The following is a 19,270-nucleotide window of genomic DNA, read 5'->3' as shown; positions in this document are numbered from 1 at the left end:
TTCTGTATGATAAAAATAAAACGTGCAATGGTTATTTAGACAACGCGTGTCGTGTGTCCTACAGTTCTTTTTATCAACATCTGTATTCATGTTCCTTACATAACCCCCTCCCTGCCTGATTAGTCTGTAAAGCGCGCTTATTTGTCTCTAAGCAGAGTTATTTTAAAATTCTTTAAATTTTCGCCAGTACCTTAAACAAACGAGGAACCTATTAAGAACAAGAAAACGTAAGAATGTGACAACCTCCGCACACATCACCATTGTTAATATACGCATAAATCTTAGTATGTGATGAGTTTGAACAAACATTTTGTTTTTGATCCAGTTGCAGCACTGTTTAGACACCAAAACAACAAATAAAGACATTACCCACGGCTGCAAGGTGATGTTACTAAAACGATGTTTTAGACGAATTCTGCAGTTGTTTTTCTCAGTCCTCGGTTGAAAATCTTGTATTGATTGAAGTTTTTAGCTTTTAAAATACTACTCCCGGACAACAGAAAACGAAACAAACAGGTTTTGTAAAGATGAACTGTCATGATTCCTAGCTCACGCTGTTATATATAAACTACATACATCCAAACGTTCAGCTGGGTTTAAAACGTAACTAATCAGGGTTTAATTTTCTACCGGCCAAACGTCTCCTCCTCTTCAACTCCCTTTAAGAAGACCAAATTTTCTTCTTTCGAATGACGGATAACTGTAGAGATGGTTTTGGACAATTTTGCACTGGGGAATTTAGGGTTATTTATAATAAAAAAGTTTTAAAACACTTACATATATGCGTTTGCATGAGTTTCCTATGTAGTTCTTGTTTTTTTAAAACGTTGTAAATCCAACTGGGAGAACAATTTCAGTAAGGTGGCAGAGTATATTCCTCCGTATTTCATAAAGAGGTGCTCTAAAACTTGGCGCGTACAATTCAGAATAAAAAAAATGTTTCCGTCTGCAAGATACGCAATTTTGAAGAACGCTTTATCCGGAAACTTATTTTCCGATTTTTGGAAAAGATTACCGAAGTACTGCCTGTCAAGGAGCAAAAGTTACAATATAGCCGCTTGCATGCCTGAGGCAGCGGCGTTCACCGGAGTCGGGGACCACTCGGAATTGTACGAGTTCTCTGTCAATCAGGGGGAGCGATTTTGGGGAGCCCTGGGCAGAGAAAGGTTGTCCTGGATAACCCCTTTCCACACCGTCCAGAACTGTGACCTGCGCCAGGGAAGAATCAGGTGGTTTGAAGGAGGACAGCTTAACACATCAGGTAAGAGGGTAACACTTCATGGTGTGAATAGGATTACGTGGACTTTGTGTTTGTTAAGTAGGGGTTTGTGTTGTTCTCAGCAGGAAAGAGTGATCTCATGTTTTTATAAGTCTGTCTGCAATGTTAAATTCCGTATTCTATCCCGAAAGGCATTAAAAACCTCAACAAAAGAGTGTTGAAACTAATAACATTTTGTTGCGTTTTTTACGGCTGTCCTTACACATAGCATAACATTGTAACTTTCAGGCTGTACTTCTCATATCATTCATGCTATTCTGGTGGGCTGTGTTTTTTTTAAAGTTAGACGAAAGTCTATTTTCTATGGAATACAAATATATCTAAGAATCTCAAATCATTTTTAAAAGGATTAAGGTAAAACATACTTTGATCAGCACACTGTTTAAAATAAAGTTTTACTGCTTTAATCCCAGGTGAAAGTATGAACTTTAGAACAGGTTATAAAAACTACACTGAAGCCTTTTACCTGTGAAAATTTAATTTCCTATTAATTGTTAATGGTTTGGATTTGATAGTTTTGTTGATCCAAGACCTGTGTGGTATGTGTTAAGGATTCTTCTCCATTCTGTATGTGAGGACAAGACTGGAATGTGCCTTTTTCATTCCAATTTCAGAGAAACTGTGAAATGCTGATTGGTATCACTGGGCTAGATCCTTATTGTTGTACTGCACAAGTTGCAAGCTGGTCTTTCAGGTTCTGTGTCATGAGGAGCACGTTGTCCTTTGAACCCTGTGCTCGTGTCGTCACATGAGCCACAAAGACAATGTCGTCCTTCACAAGGACTACACAAAAGAGCAATAGAGAAGGAGGAGAGAATTAAAAGGAAAAACAGTTGGAGGTTCTGTGTTTCTGGAGTCAGCATTTAACTATTGCGCAGCTTTTCTGATCCTCTGCAACCTCTGAGACCTTGGTTTTCTGGTTAGGAAATCCCAGAGGTGTTTTAGTATTTTGTTTAACTGTGAAGCCTCCTCTATACAGGATTGGAAAAGAACCAAGTGTTTGGAGTTGTTCTTTGATAAGATTAATTAAATAATTATGGAATCACAGTCCAAAAACAGAGGTCCTTACTGATGCCCAAGTTCGCTATCTCCTGGACAGGAAGAAGTGGACATTTCTGTGGCTGTAAACCAAACATTCTTTTTCTTCAAAAGTGTGGAGCTGCTGGAAGTGGCAATTGTTTTTACTCCCAACACCATGTCCTTGTCCCTTTGCCAACACATGTGCCCTGTTCCTTCTCTGCAGCATTGTTTCACACACAGCAGAGGCTTCTAACAGAGGAAGATGTTTGAATGTCTGTTGTGCTCATACTCCAATACCATTGAGTCTGACACAAAAATATTGGCATCCTTGTTCTTCCTTTAACAAAGATATCCTTTATATATACTTTCCAACCCACAGTGGCTAGAGAAGTGCTGTTTCTCTTACACAGGGTGGTTTATTTGCTTGCTTTCATTACGCTGGATGTAATTCTCTCACTAATGAAAAGAAGGAGCCAGATGCAGATCCATAAAGGATTCTAGAAGGTGGATGTTATAATGTTGTATGAAAGTCAGAGTTTCAAGTCAAGGCATTCCTCTGTGTTTCTTCCCTGTGAAGCAGGGAAGAAACTTTTACCTGTTCCTCTGCAGCCTACGCATGCTGACGCAGCCGCCTTCTTGAATTCCTCTATGATGTTCGGAAATGACCGGAACACATTGACTTGTCAGAAAATTTCGCTGTGAACCAACCTGATCTTGGCAATGTGAGGTACTGCCTCAGAAAGGCGCCCGTGGCACTAGAGAGAACGTAACGGAGTACGCTGGTTCCATGTGCAAACTTTGTGTCTTCCCAGTGAACTGCCTGGATCGCCATGTCCACACGTGTCCTGACAGAGCGGCCCTCATCTGGGAGAAGGACGAGCCCGGGACTCAGGTCAAAATCACGTACAGGTCTGCGAGAACATCGTTGGTAAAACTCTTCCAAAGTGGTGTGGATTTGTATGTCTTCACATAAGGTCTAAATCAGTAATTTCACTAATAACTGTACTGTTGTAGAACTGCTAGTGTATTAAATAAATAAATTTACCCCTGCTTTCTGAATTTTTTATAGGCTGGGTGGTGATAATTACCACTGTTGCGTTTTCGGTCATGTTTCTGTTCTGTCAGGCAACTGCTGGAGCTGACATGTCGCCTCGGGAACGTCCTGAAGAGGCAGGGAGTGAGGAAGGGGGACTGCGTCACTCTCTACATGCCCCCCTGCCCTGTGGCAGTGGCTGCCATGCTGGCCTGTGCCCGAGTCGGTGCTGTCCACAACGTCGTGTTCGCAGGATTCAGCTCGGAGGCGCTGGCTGACCGCATCAGGGACGGTACGCGTTGATGGCACTGCGTGATGTGCCTTTTCCCTTCCAAACAACTGGAGTGACAGACTGTGCTCGGAAAATCGAAATATTTTAGCTGGGAGTTTGAGTGTGGATTGCGTGTTCTTGTTTACATAGGCAGTTTAGCTTTCTTACACCCATTGTTCTGCATTCTGTTCAAGCACGGGAAGGATTTCTGACATCATCATCATAATAGTTGAGGTCTGCTTAATTGTATTCATATTTTGGCTGCTGTAATTGTATTTAGATTAACAGTTCAGTTTTTTTGCCACAGATTTTCTTTCTTGCAACGTTGCGAATAAACAGACTGCTGTCAAGCCTAAGAGTTTTTTTGTTGGGATAGTGTCTTGTTCTGGTAATGTTACAGACGTTTTGAAGGACTGCAGTCCATGAAGAATGTGAAAGGAGTGAGCGGAAATAATTGCACTCGGTGCTAACTTTAGCCAGGAGGGAAGTAGTAGGAGTTAAGAGTATTGTCATTTTCTTTTGCTTTTAATGCAATTCTCAGGGTCATGGAGTAGGCTAGTAACTGAATTCTCACCAGCTGATGAAGCAGCAATTACTATGTATAGTAATGTTTGGATAACAAGACAAATTAATTTGACTTACTGCACAAGAATCTAATTTTTATGCATAGTTTGATCTTGATGGCAAACCTTAAGGCTGAAATTACTGGGTAAAGTTCAAGACAGTGTGCTTGTCAGCAATTATTTGAGTAGTTTTCATACAGGAAAGTGGAGTTATGTTCCCCTCCTTTTGTTTTGTTTACATTTTGGTATTTTACTCAGTGCGTCTTTGGAAATCTGGTCTGAAAGTTTAAAAAATATGGTGGAAAATGCCGGGGAGCTGTACTCAGGAATCTTTGTGCAAGAATGTCTTCCTCCTGAGTCTTTAACCCTTTATGTCCTGTCAGGCCTTGAAAGTCCCTCTAATGTCTGTGTGAACATTGAGTGTGGGCTTCTGGCCCGGTGAGACTGCAGACTCGTGTCAAAACACATGAGAATTGAGGTGGAAGCTGGCCAGGGCTGTGAATTGTGTCTCATTAAAAAAATTACTTTTGGCCTCATTCAAGATACACACTCTGTTTTTCCTTTTGTGTCTAAAAAGGCTTCCACTACGCATTTTATTCATTGAACTTTTGTAGCAGAATCCTTATTTTCTGAATTTACCTTACACATCAACATTAAAAGTATAGAAAACAAATAATTATATGAATTTAATAAAGTGATTTTGAAAACTTTGTATAAAACAACTTAATTATTAAAACTTAATCAGCATATTCAAGTTGGGAATATTGAACAGGGGAACTGTGAAAAGTAGATAACATTGTAGTTGTACATAATTGAAAACCCTTTGAGTCATTTTTCTATCAGGGAAAGCACAATGTATGAGTTCTTTTTTTTTTTTAAACGCAAAAACAACAAAAAAAAATCAGAGGGTTCAAATCCTTAGTGACTCCTCCGGTTGCTGTCCTTGTTTAAGCTCAGTCCAAGCTGGTGATCACTGTGAACCAGGGCCTGCGAGGAGGCAAGACGATTGACCTGAAGAAGACAGTGGATCAGGCCATCAAGAGCTGCCCCTCAGTGCAGCGGGTCCTCGTCGCCATGAGAACGGAGAATCCGGTTGCCATGACGGACAAAGACGTACCATTGGAGGAGGTACAGTAATGTTTCTCTTTTTCTAATTTACTGTAGACTTCAGGGAGGATTGTAAAGCTGACCTCATATTAAATGTAGATCGCAGACAGTTAGAAAAGAGCAGTGTATCTGTCAAAAATGTTTTCATAGTACTCTGTTGGGAGCTCTTCTATCTGTCCTCACTGTTAATGGCCTTAGTATTAGTTGGTCATTACTGCACCAGTATTCTCCTGTTCCAAACCAAGGAGAGAGGCAGTCCTAGCTGCGACTAAACATTCATTGAGCTTTATGTTTCTTGTTCATTATTCTTTTTACCCTTCAAGTCTGTCCTGTACAGTAAATACCTCTTGGTTAATAATCTTGAGCTCTGAACGATGTTTAATCATTAATCCTGATAACTATGGAACATGAATGGTCTTGTGTTCAGTGAAATAAACTTGTGACGTTGTCACCCTGTTTGAAGAAGATAGTAATCCTTCCATTTGGTAGAACTCGCCAGTGAAATTCAAGACTAACAACATCATGAGGAATTGCTTCTGGTGACTAATGGGTGATTAGGAGACCTCATTGATGGACGATGCCAACTGTACCCTATAGTCTAGTTCAATTGTCTTCATCATGATCATCATAGTGAGGATTTATGCTCCGTGAGCTATGATCTTATGGGCACGGTGTTTCTTGATCAGTCTTCTTTTAAAACCAAAGGCGAGCTCAGCTTGCCTGGATATTGGATTGAAATGGCAAGGTTGGTGAGAAGAGAAGCGGTTCTAAGTGCAGCTTCTGTTTCCATAGGAGATGATGAAGGAGGACGTGACATGTGAGCCCGTTGCCATGGAGAGTGAGGATGCTCTGTTTGTGCTGTACACCTCTGGGAGCACTGGCAAGCCCAAGGGCCTGGTCCACACACAGGCTGGCTATCTGCTCTACACATCTCTGACGCACAGGGTAACTCGCCACCTCTTCCTGCCAGCAGCAATCATTACCTAATGCACCAGAGACGCAGCTCTGTGTCTGTCTAACCGACCTGCTGAAATAGTTTATATGTCTGCAAGAAGTAACTTGAGTCCCTCTGTCCTGCCCTGTAAGTAAGAGTGTAAGTAGTCTACCTTACTGTGTGCAGTAATCTGTCTTGTCAGACTGATAGGCTTTCTCTCTCTGTGGAAATGGCAAAAGTGTTGTGCTAATGTAGGAGTCAGGCCCTGCAGATTACAGGTTGGAAAGTAATTTAGCTTCCTTCGCGTCAAGAGTGGAGACCGCTTGCAATCCAGTAAAGGGGGAGAGAAGTGCAGCTGGTCCAGAGACAGCAGGCCAAGCTTTCCTGAATCAGAACACATGGCAGCAAACACTTGAGAAACAAATAATAGTGTTGGTCCCACTCTACAGCAGAACATAGAATGCCTTTTAATACCCTTTCAGGTATGTTGCATGGAGAATGAAATTATATCTGTGCTTTTATACTGCAGAGTGGATTATTGTATGTAACATAAAAAAATGACTGCTTTGCACAGCAATGAAATCATAATACTGAGACAGATGGAAGCCACCCACATTCATTTTAATCTCACCCTCTCCACCCCCACAGATGGGCCAGCCAGTGATTGTTGCAGCACAACAAGGTCTTATTTACTTACTCCAGATCCCTTCTTACAAAAAGGTCATAGCACTTAATTTCTCAACCAAAAAAGTGTTTTCTGTTTATTTTTGTAATTGCTGCAATCATTGGATGGAAGTTTTTCTTGCTTTGATCACTGCACAAGATCACATGCTGTATATATAGCATCCGGAATCTAGCTTTCTAAAGCAGATTTAAAGTATTATAGAGTTTCATAAGACTTGTGCAACATGTCAGGTACCAATCTCATGTGGTTTACGTACCTGCATTTTTCTTTTACTGGCTACAGACATAAATCAAGTATTGACATTAGGGCAGTTAGGCTTTACTTCACTGGCCTAATCATGCCAGAGAAGCATGTTGAAGTTCAGCGTGTTGCATTTCTGATGTCAGACAAATAGAAAATTAGACAGATTTATACAATTAAGCTGTATATATTACCTCCTTAAAAACAATGACAGCATTTTGTTGTCTCATTTATAAAACCACCATCAGGATAAACACTGGTGATGTGACAGTCATGTTGGAAAAGGGCAAAAGCATTTTAAAAAGTGACATACACTTTCTCTGTAGTGTTCTTTTTGAACAAATTAATATTCTGTTGCTTTGGAAAAACAGCCAAGGACATTTTGACCACATATTCTATATTAAAACCATATTAATTTGGCCCAGCTGGAATTACTAATACTAGCCAATTAGTGTAAGGTTTACTGATAGAAAACGGTCGGCTTCACCATCATGGCTTGGTAACTTGTTCCCTACTCCCACCACCCTTTGTGTGCAGAAGTGCCACAAAAGTGTCTTTCAACACCATATCAGATCCACACCTGCAGGTGAACAAAGGGTACCTGGTATAGTTCACCCACACACCTCAGGGACCACCTCTGCAACTGAAATAGAGACGACAGCATAAACTAGGCAACACAACACCTAATGGAAAACAAAATAAGTCATGTGTTTTTGAAAAACATAACACTTGAGACGCTTTATGAAAGGAAAGTTATTCTAAGGATACTAATTGTTTCTCAGGTTATGGTTGTAAGTAATATCCTGAAATGTATCAGATGGGCAAATCGAGTTAATACCCGCTTCAATAATAGACAGATCTGTGGTGGGGAAAAACGCTCTCAGTCAAAGCAATGGAAATGCAAATCTTATATAAACATTGACAAGAGGCTTATCCCCGAATGTAATCCCATACTTTGCTCTGGTAATTCAGTAGCCAGGAAATATAGAGTAATTCTGGAAGCACATGAACCTCTCATTACCACAAGGTTTTTTGTTTCTCTGTCCAGCTCCCAATGAAGGTTTACAGTTTTTTGTAAGGTGAGCTGAAGCCTTTGTCTTACATCAGAAACAAAACACGTTTATTCCATGCTGAAAAAAAGAAGAAAGAAAACGCAACGTTTCGGCCGTGGAGCCTTCTTCAGAATTATTCCAATTATTCCATGCTGAAAAAAAGAAGAAAGAAAACGCAACGTTTCGGCCGTGGAGCCTTCTTCAAAAGAAGGCTCCTCGGCCGAAACGTTGCGTTTTCTTTCTTCTTTTTTTCAGCATGGAATAAACCTATTACTTGTTCCTTTGCAGCCGACGCATGCGGACGCAGCTACCCACCTGAACAAAAGATGTTGTTTTTTATTGGGCTGAAAAAAATCGAGTTTAATAGTTTGATAAAGCCCTTTCTTTCGTCAAGGTGATTGGCACCTATGTCAGCTATCAGAAATGGAAAAATCATCCACTGAATGATTTTCATGATGACCCATCAAGTAATAAAAATGAATTATTTCATGAGTAGGTTCGGTCAGATTATGAAGCCCTGATCTGTTTTTCTTTTGTCAAGCAACTTGTATCTTCGAAAGCTGCCAGCTCTCTGTCCAGCCTTCTTAATGCCACTGCCATGTTTTTGCCTGCAGTATGTGTTTAACTACCATGATGGGGATGTGTTTGGCTGTGTTGCTGATATTGGCTGGATCACAGGACACAGCTATATTGTTTATGGTCCACTCTGCAATGGAGGAACTACAGTCCTGTTTGAAAGCACTCCAGTGTATCCCAATCCAGGTGAGAACGACAGCTCTGATCCTCTTATGAACAGAATACTAGTACAAAGGAAGCATTCAGTATAACCTGTCAAATAACACAGCTCCTGTTCTCACAACATTATGAATTTTAGCTGAAAAAGCAGGAAGAGGAAATGACAGAGAGGAATAGAGCAAAATTGTAACAAAGCATGTTTGTGCCTGTCTGTTCCTTCAGTAAAGAGCCAGTTGAGTAAGGTACAGTACCTTAAACAGTGTAAACAGCTTTTATACAGAAATCTGAGTACCGTGGTTAGATTTCTTAAGTAATGTATACTTAATTAAGCGTGCAGGAGAAGTTAAGGTGTTTTTTTACAGTAACCCAGAGCCTGTGAAATTCCATGTTTCTTGGTGGTTTTTTGTCTCCTCACAGGCAGGTATTGGGAGACTGTGGAGAGGTTAAAAATCAGTCAGTTTTATGGAGCCCCAACAGCAATTCGGCTTCTGCTGAAATATGGTGATGACTGGGTGAAAAAATATGACAGATCGTCTCTTAAAACCCTAGGCTCAGGTAAGTCAGATTTTATAGGACCTTTTTAGGCAGCTCAGTTGTTGCCGATGAATCTGATTAACAAATCACTTTGTGTTACTTCTCAGATATAGACAGCAGAGAGAGGTCCACAGCCAATAATTCTAAATGCTATAGAAATGCTGTATGCAGTACTTGTATGGTTATGATTTCTGAAATATTTTCATAATAGCTAGTGTGTTTATAGAGTCCTTTAATTACAAATTACTGGGCTAAGGGTTTTAGAATATTCTTGGGTGACAGCATTACTCTTTGTCAAAATATTGATATGGCAATACCTACATGGCTTTATACAGTTCTTTTGCAAATTAGTGAGTTTTTAAATAATATTAATAACAGTGCTTCTTTTATTTTCTATGAATATGGAATATCTTGCACTATAATGTTGCAAGACTGTAGGTTAACTGCCTTCATATAGATATGGATTTAAAACTACTTTGAATTGCAGTAGTGTGGTGCTGTTCTTTATCTAATAAACTGAGTGGCACCTTACTGTTAACACAAAGTTTTACACAGCAAAGTTTGTGCCTCCTGCAAAGATCTCTCACAGGACTTTTGGTTCCAGGCTATTGTTTTCTGTAAATCAATGGAATTGAATGCCTGTCTGGAGCAGATTGTACCGTTATCGGATATTTCTGTGAAGATTGAAATCTTTGCAGTGACACACATTGTGATTGAAAACAGTTGATAAAACAGTAGTTTCCTACAAATTAATTATTCTGTTGTGAGCTTCTGTCTCACCCTCCGGATAGATTTCTATAATTTTCCTGATATCTTATATAACTGATATCGTCTCTTGTGCGTTTACATCCTGTGTATTTTATTCTGCAGAAAAATGTTCAATCCTAACGGCAAAAGTGCAGATATTTGTTAACCTTTAAGCTGATTCGTTCCCAGTGGGAGAGCCAATCAATCTGGAAGCCTGGGAATGGTATTTCAGGGTTGTGGGAGATGGGAGATGTCCTGTCGTGGACACCTGGTGGCAAACAGGTAAACAGATCCAGCTTTTATCTCTGCAGCTCTCAGGGCTGAGAGAGTGAGGCCCTGAGGAAGAAACTAGCTTTGCTTAATCTGTGTCCTGTGTGTGCATTTGAAATTGTTAGTTCTCCAATGAGCAAAGAAGCAGTACACAGGACTTCAGTTTAGCCACTGAAAATTGTATAACTTACTTTGTTTGAAGTAGTTCAAGTAGGTAGGTGCGTCAACATGCGTAGGCTGCAAAGTAACAAGTAAAAGGTGAAGGATCCTTGAAAATCGTTGTTTCGATTCTTCTCTTTTCAGCATGGAATAAACCTTTACTTCTCACTTTGTTTGATCTGTTTTTAAAATTCAGCTGTAAAAAATCTGTACAGTACTACCTTTTTGCTCCGTGCTTCTGTAGTTTTAAAATGTTATTTGCACCATTTTTATTCACTTGCCAGCTCAGATACATTATTACATAACTCTGTTTAATTTCTACTGTAGTACAGACACTACTGAGGATTTTTTTTTCTTTTTGAGAAAAGTATGGCTTTTGCATTTTATGGTTGTAGCATTTCGTTTGTGTGTATTTTTTTTTTTTGGTTAGTTAGCTATTCTTGCTCCGTTGGCAGTACATTTTGCGGTTTGCTTTACGGATCCAGATCCAGATGACTGACAACAGAATTGATGGCCTTCCAAGCAGCAAGGAAAGGCTGTAATGTAGAGTTCATGCACTTTAAAACAGGCTGCAATCAGGCATTGTCTTAAAGGGAATGAGCTGTCTCCAGAGTCCTGTAAGAACTTGGCAGCTTCAGCAAGGAAGTAGGTTTCTGTATCCCATTACTTTCTGTTGTTCACTGGCATGGAGAATTCACATTCCTATGCAGTGAATTCACTCCAGATGGGTTTCTGCTACGAAGATATAAGCAGGCGCGATGTTGACCTTAAGTGTGGCTTTTATACAGTAATGTAAAAAGATATTGTCACAGTTTAACGTCTGCTCCCCACCTTCAGTTATACTCTTAAGGAATGCATGTGAAAAACTGGTTTATACAGTTCTTTTTAAGTGGTTGTAGAGCTGCCTTTCATGTGTAGAAACGTTCACTGAGACAGATCTATCTTTCACACATGACTGAGAGGTTAGTTCACACCTGGGCGGCACCTCACAGTCTCCCCTAAACCTCTCCAAGTGGAAATCTCTAAATATGCAAAGTACACTGCTGTTTCCCCGATAAAATTCAACTGTCAACATTCTCGCCTTGAAATCGATGTTCATGTGGGAAGTAATTGGATTTTTTTCTGGAATAGTGCAGAGGTACAATACTTGGAAAACCGTTCTTGAAGAGTAAAATTGTTTTTTTGTAATGTGTACAAATTACATTAAGATTTTTTAAAACACCTCACGAGCAAAAGGACGGAATATTTTTTTAAACTGCAAATTCATATAATATCACTGTGGGACTTATATGTACTAACAGTGTTACACAGAGGAAATGTAATTACCTTCTTATACAGACAAATGCTAATAATAAAACGCTACAAAGCTTTTATCTGATTGTATAATATAATATGACCCCAACACTCCATCACAATAATGCTTAAATAAGAGGGATAATGGTTTTAATTTTTGCAGTTTAATAGGCTTGGCAGTTAGCTGTAAATGACATTATTAATAATTAACAGATCTATAGTACATTTATGGATGCATTCTGGTACAGTGAAAATCACAGACAAATCTACCCACCTCCTCCCCCCACCACACACACAACCAGCAGACTGTTGGCACAAGAGGAGAATTTCCCTCTCGATCACAGATCATCCCTGAGCTGGAAACTCTGCAGGAAGGAGATTAAGAGTCAGAAAACTGCAAGCGCAGTGTCATCAGATAATTGATTTACAGTGTATAATTCTATTCTAATTACATTTAATTTACTTAACATAACTGTAATTAATTAATTGACATCTGCCATGATGATCCCTGACTTTTTCCTGTCCTTGCCTTCCCCAAGAGACTGGTGGGATTTGCATCGCTCCCAGACCGTCCGATCCTGAGGCCAAGATAATTCCCACCATGGCCATGCGGCCTTTCTTTGGTATTCAGCCCGTTCTGATGGACAGCAAGGTAACGAGTGATCTGCACACTCCTGGCTTAGCTCAAGAGCAGCCATGCACTCATACTGGGGCTGTTGGATAAACCTAATAAAACCCTGGACTGCTTTGCACACATTTGTGAATTACATTGTTATTGGTAGTTTAGGGATAGTTCCCCACCATTGATTTATCCTGGCTGAAAATACACTGGATCTACTCTACTCCTGCGCTATATACAAATATCAATAGCAAACAACTACTCCAGTCAACTTTAAATTGGATGCGCATAATTTAAGTAATCATCTGTATGAAGCAAAAGACTTTTGTAGTTCCATTAGTTAAAAACGCTACTTACAAAGTCAGCAGGAATGCATGCTTTCAGTACATGGGGTCTGTAAGGTCTTTTGGTAATGGTATCAATGTGATTTGTTACTAGCAAGCTAATTATTTACCAAACCAGCCAAGTTGTTGATGATACAGGGGCACCAATAAGACATACAGGGCTGTGGTCCCCAGAATATTTATTGAGGACTTTTGGGTTATGGTTGTGAAAAAATGACTTGGGGAAACTGCAGTTTCAGTGGATAATGTTTTTTTTTCTTAAAAACAGGGTAATAGGATGTCTGCTAACAACACTTCGGGAGCGCTCTGCATCTCGAAACCGTGGCCAGGTATGGCCAGGTCCATTTACAACGATCACCAGAGATTCATAGAGACCTACTGCAAGCCTTACCCAGGTACAAGCAAAAAACGTTCATATTGGAGAATGTTTCTTTTAAAACTTTTTCAGATTTGTAGTGAAGTGCAACACAGGAGCAGTGATAGCCTGGAGCAATACTAGTGTAATAATGCTTACACTTACTGTATATGGAGCTTTTCGGTACACTCCACTTAAAGCGCTTTACAGGTAAAGGGGAATCCACCACCACTGGTGTGCCGCCCCACCTGGATGATGCGACGGCAGCCATAGTGCACCAGTACGCTCCCCACACCCCAGCTTTCAGTGGGGAGGAGAACAGAGTGATGAAGGCAACTCATAGATGGGGATTACTAGGAGGCCATGATTGGTAGAGGCCAATGGGAAATTTGTCCAGGACACCGGGGTAACCCCCTTACTCTTTTAAAGAAATGCCCTGGGATTTTTAATGACCACAGAGAATCAGGACCTCGGTTTTACGTCTATAGGGTGAGCACCCCTACTGGCCCCACAAACACCACTTCCAGCAGGAGCCTTAGTTTTTCCCAGGAGGTCTCACATCCAGGTACTGGCCAGGCTCACGCCTGCTTAGCATCAGTGGGCTGCCAGTTGTGAGCTGCAGGGTGATATTATAAGGGCGATATTAAAATGATAATTATGTTGTTAAGTGAAGTCCTCATTCTGCTGTTGCCCAGGTCACTTTTTCACGGGCGACGGCGCGTACCGTTCAGAGGAAGGCTATTACCAGATCGTCGGTCGCCTCGATGACGTCATCAACGTCAGTGGGCACCGCCTGGGAACTGCGGAGATCGAGAATGTGGTGGTGAGTAATTGCAGCCTGACCCTCTGCTTTGTATGATTTAAAAAATGTTTATTCTGTCCAAAAGAAGCAGAATATCTTTTTCGTCGGAGTAGCTCAAAGCATTTATCACATTTGAATTTCTAAAGATTCTGAATGTTTACAACCAGGTCACAATAACCGTATACTTCAGTTTGTATTTTGTTTTTGTTCATATAGTCAGATCTTAGAAAGATCTTGGAAGCTGAGCAGGGTTAGGTCTGGTCTGCATTGGGATGGAAGATCAGGCTGTTGCTGTAAGTGGTGTTTGCGGACCAGTAGGTGGTGCTAATGACCAGAAAATTCTGTCCTATATCCCAGTGTGGTGACCAGGGGCACTGTGCTGAAGGAGGTGCCGTTCTTCAGATAAGATGTTAAACTGGTGTCCTGAGAACTTGGCACTGTTTGTAAGCGTAGGGGTTTTAACTCTGGGCTTCTACAGCCTGGACTCCATAAAGAACTTTTAATTAGATTTACAACATTTGTCGACAGTTTTATCGCTTCTATGCCTAATGTGATGTGTAGTAGGGCTGCTGACCCATAAGCATCACAGAGGTGGGTGACCTATGTGTTTAGTGCTTTGGACTCCTGGATGAAAAAAGCTACATACTGTATAGGCAAGAAATGCCATTCTCCTTCTTCGGTCTGGTAGCCTGCTGTATTTGCGTCTCTTTCAGAATCGGTGTCATGGTGTTGCAGAGTCGGCAGTTATAGGTTATCCGCATGATGTGAAAGGACAAGGTAAGAGAAAAGATTTGGTGAAACTGAACCATCTCTGAACTTTCAGCTTTATGGAACACTTTAAAATGGAAAGATATTGTGTTTGTGGTTTTAATGAGGGAATGGATTGAACACAGTTGGCAATTTAATCCTAAAAGGAATTCAAATTATTAAACTGAGCTAACGATATAACCTGGATTAACAGGGGTTTACACTTGCTTTGTGAAATAACTGGACTATGACACAGATGGTTTTACTTGAGTGTTTAGGGCAATAATACCAATACTACCTTTAGCGAATGATAAAGGTTTATGCAATTCACATAGAAGACAAATCATCTTCTAAAAGATACAGTTCAACCACTCCCCGATGTTCTACAGGTATCTACGCATTTGTAGTACTGAAAGAGGAAGTAGATATACCAGAGGCCCTCCTGGCCCAGCAGCTGAAGGACATGGTTTCCAAGACGATTGCAAAATATGCTGCTCCTGACTACATCCAGGTAGGCAAACAGCACGCACCTGTGACCGTCGCGGTTCCGCGCGGGCTCATGTCCTCGCCGCTCCACCCCGCCGGTTCGTCCTGCAACACCTGGGGTGCGAACCTGGGTCTCCGGCGTAATACAACAGGGAACCAGCCGAGTGAGATAAAGGAGACCTCCCTCAGCCCAGGCGGCTGAGGTCCCTGCTATGCGCAGGGAGGACGATGATGTCACCGTGCCCAAACTAGCTCCGCTACATCCACACACATGTATACACAAGTACACACACAAGCCGAGTTTCCAGGGCAGAATATCCCCTGGCTGTTTTAGCCCTGTACCTTAGCAGTTTTCTTTTAATACACTGGCTTTGTGAAGCTACCAAGATACCAGCTAAACCTTATCAAAGAATTAAGAGTTTGGGCTTTGAATCATGACTGTTTAGACGGTAATATCTGTGTTGATATTTTCTACTTCACTCTGGTGTGGATGGTGTGATATTACAACGTTGGTTTTCCATTGTAACATAGTAAACTCTGTACTCCTATTTATTATGTGGAAATTAAAACCACGTGATGTGTGCAATAAATAATAGCTGAAGAATGGCATTCCATTTCATAAATGGTCTAATACTGCATTTTCAAGCTCTTCCCATCAATGAATACATATATGTTATTAAAAGAGATTTGTTGTAATGGATTTCTGTGCAGTAAATGTAGCAGATTAGTGCAATGGGTCATTAAGCGTTAGTCCATGCCTACATATACATGTATCTGTCCCGCTGAGTGAGCAGGCAGATTAGTCTCCCAGGACTTGCTCTTGTAGATGGAGGATTAGGGAGACATGTTGAGGCAGAAAATGTATATGTATGTGACTAATTAATCCAAGATAAGTACCTGTGTGATAATGATAAATGGTCAGTCATGATCAAAATGCATGATCCAAGCTACTCTTATGTTTTGCTTTGAAGCGTTGTTGTTAACAGTCAAACATTGAGGCACATAGCTGTTTTCATACATAGACAATTCATGATTAGGTGTAATTGGTCATCCCCTCTCAATCAATCTGGAAGCATCCTTTTACTCCCTAGTCTTAAATGAGCAAACCTTGTTGACTGATCTTTCCCAATTTAAATTTCAGGTTTTTTTAGGTATTTTTAACGGTTATTATTTATTTTGTTACATTTCCACCAGATTTTAAAATCACGAGTTACATGTTTTTTTTTACAATCACCGCGACCACACACGAGGGAGATATTTGAGGAAATATAGGTGAATTTCTCAGACCCCGCCCACCTTCTGGCCCCTCCTCATTTATGACATCACAGGCAGCAGCGCCATGTGAGAGGTTCCGGCTGGAGCCTTCTGTCCAATCCAGGCCCTTCTGGCCCGGCAGCTGCAATTCACGTGCTGTGGGTTGTTCAAAGCAAAAACTTCTCTAAGAATTTATTGCTTGAAGCCTAAAGCATTTAAGGCAATGTTGATCACATCTTTATACTTGGAAGTGGATGATTTTGTATTTTTAGTTAAACATTTGGTTTGACTCACTTTGTTCAGGTTGTGAAACGGCTGCCCAAGACGCGTTCGGGGAAAATTATGCGTCGCATCCTGAGGAAGATTGTGGAAGGGAAGGTGGATGAACTAGGGGACCTCACTACACTGGACGACCAGAGAGTCGTAGAGGAGATTATCCAGGGGCGCAGGCTCCTCCTGGATTTAAACGAAAGCAAATAACCGTGAGGGGAAACAGTGAGTCTCCCACTCATTCTAGATCGCGCTTTGACATTTTGACATGGTGTAACTTGAGAAGCACCATGTTCCGACCCTCTCCTGCACGCTGGGTCTAGAATAATGAAATATGTTTAAAAAAAACAGGAGACGTGAAGAACGAAGAATGGATCTTTTCATATGGCCGTTCTTGAACTGGTGCCATCTATTCACAGTATAAAAGAGGAATACTGTCTAAGCCGGTACGACATCAGTACATAGAAGCTTTTATGACAAGGATTCCAAAGCTATTTTTTAACTTGATTTTAAACGCAAACAAATAATCAGGAATTAATTGAAGAGCTATAAATAGCACCTTTTCTGTGAAAACAGATCCAATTATTTGTAGCCACAAACCCTGGGGCATAGCAGTTAATAGGTAGAGGGTTCCACTTCATGATTGCGTTCTGCTGTTAGGTATGCATTAATAACAAATTACCTCTCGCTGCAGGAGCTGAGCAATAACTGAATAGCAGCAGGGATTAGATGCTCTGGTAGCAGAGCATAAAATGTGAAATTTAAGTCCAGTGACCACAGTAATTCTTTATAGTGTAACTGAGGTGTCTACATGATATGTTTGTAATCTAGACCTTAGGTTTAATATAATTTTCACGCTTTTCTAAGTGCAGCTATAGTTAGTCACTTATCACTTGGCTGTTTTTCTTAAACTGGTCTTTGGCTTTGTAGGGTCTTGCAGTTACAATTGTTCATTTATAAGTTATACTAGTACAACAAAATGTAAAGCATGAAAAACAAATGTAAATGAAGGGCTGTAGTATGCCATTGAATTAAATTACAAAAGAAATACAATTGTTCATATAAATACATAATGCCAATAAATATGCAGTGTGTTTCAGAAAATTTGAGGTGGGGTTGTTTTCATTCTCAAATATATGTTATATGTCGAATATATTTTCATGTCCACACACACTACACACTGCTGCTCCTATTATATCTTTGTATCTGCTAATTAAAGTGTATTTTGTAGGTGCCATAGGAGTGTCAAGGTACATCTGCCAATAGTTTTATTAAAAAAAGATAAATCATTATATCAAGGCATCACCTTTCCTAATTTAATTTGATTCTAGATTATAAATCCATTATTATAAATCCAAATAGTGCTAAGGTACCAGGCACAACTGAATTACTTTACTGATGCAGTGAAGACTTGGTTTTGAAGCTAAATTGAAAAGTGAATATTCATTTTTGACATTTTAAATGGAGGACAGCAACTGTTTGTGAGGTTGCCTGCAAACACTCTGCGCATCAATACCCCTCTCTCTGTGTCAGTGACAGTGGGTTCTCTCTTGTGCTGTTGGGGAAATACTGGATATAAACAATGAAATTGGCAAATTCAGCTGTGTTTTCCAAATCATGCTCTATCCATCCAATATCAAAAACACTACAGCATCTGGGGATAATCCATGCCCACACCAGTAAAACATGAAAACTCCACATGTCAAATAAACATCTGTGTTTTTATATTGTATACAGAAAACTTTGTATACTGAAATATTGTATACAGAACCACATCTTTGTTGCAATTAAGTATTGGCTTACTGGTGAAATTTTCACAGTTCAGATTTACTACACTGACCACAACAAGTTCACAGATTCACATGGAAAGATCAACAGATTGACAAAGTTAGTGGGGAAATGGCATTTTTTGCAGCGGGTGCTCTGACATTTCACTAAACAGACATAAGAATGGCAGATTCATTATGCTGATTAACGTTTGTCATCGACAGGATCGATCTAACGGGGAGATCTGTGAAAGTAAAGTGTATGACCACTGTTGGAAGCAATACAATTTGTACATCTGTGACTTATACAAAGTACTAGTTTGAGATACTATATATACAGTATACTATAGTGTGAAGTATCTAGTAAATACATTATTTTTTCTTGTTAGGATTTAAGCTCCTATTAGTGCTAAACAAGTCCCAACCAACCACGGCTTATGTCTTTAATGATGCAAATAATTGCCTCAGGTTTGCCCTTGGGAATTGTTAATCCTTATAAAACACTGGAAGCAGTGGCAAGCGCTGCTCAGAAAATGTACAGCTTGGTTTTATCGTGTGTCTGTGCTGTTCTGGGAATATTTGGCAACAGCCTGGTCATTGCCATGAAGAAGAAGAGCAAAAGCAGAGCGCGGTTCAGTAGAATGCTGGAGATCCACATTGCCTGCGGAAACACACTCCACCTTGTGTTCAGAGTCCTGGCTGTGA

General features: G+C 40.3%; 1 protein-coding gene across 1 annotated transcript; it reads left to right on the top strand.

Annotated features, from left to right (window-relative positions):
* Window positions 1-663: 663 nt before the first annotated feature.
* On the top strand, window positions 664-17,903 carry LOC148828127 (acetyl-coenzyme A synthetase 2-like, mitochondrial). Its single transcript, XM_088925332.1, has 14 exons — window positions 664-1,261; window positions 3,112-3,208; window positions 3,425-3,624; window positions 5,119-5,294; window positions 6,066-6,218; window positions 8,799-8,946; window positions 9,337-9,474; window positions 10,390-10,482; window positions 12,462-12,574; window positions 13,154-13,280; window positions 13,936-14,063; window positions 14,756-14,819; window positions 15,179-15,300; window positions 16,833-17,903. Exons 1-14 carry the CDS (start codon window positions 937-939, stop codon window positions 17,007-17,009), a joined length of 2,061 nt encoding a protein of 686 aa, XP_088781458.1. The 5' UTR covers window positions 664-936; the 3' UTR covers window positions 17,010-17,903.
* The last annotated feature ends 1,367 nt before the right edge of the window (window positions 17,904-19,270 follow it).

Source organism: Atractosteus spatula, chromosome 9 (assembly GCF_055471065.1).
Source record: "Atractosteus spatula isolate fAtrSpa1 chromosome 9, fAtrSpa1.hap1, whole genome shotgun sequence".
NCBI classification, from domain to species: domain Eukaryota; kingdom Metazoa; phylum Chordata; class Actinopteri; order Semionotiformes; family Lepisosteidae; genus Atractosteus; species Atractosteus spatula.
This window is presented reverse-complemented; position numbering and strand designations above follow the sequence as displayed.

Excerpts from the sequence above, each read along its gene's own strand:
- LOC148828127 (XM_088925332.1), top strand. The coding sequence starts at position 937 with ATGTTTCCGTCTGCAAGATACGCAATTTTGAAGAACGCTTTATCCGGA. Across the intron at positions 13,281-13,935 it reads CTACTGCAAGCCTTACCCAG|GTCACTTTTTCACGGGCGAC; the intron begins GTACAAGCAAAA and ends GCTGTTGCCCAG. Across the intron at positions 14,820-15,178 it reads GCATGATGTGAAAGGACAAG|GTATCTACGCATTTGTAGTA; the intron begins GTAAGAGAAAAG and ends GATGTTCTACAG.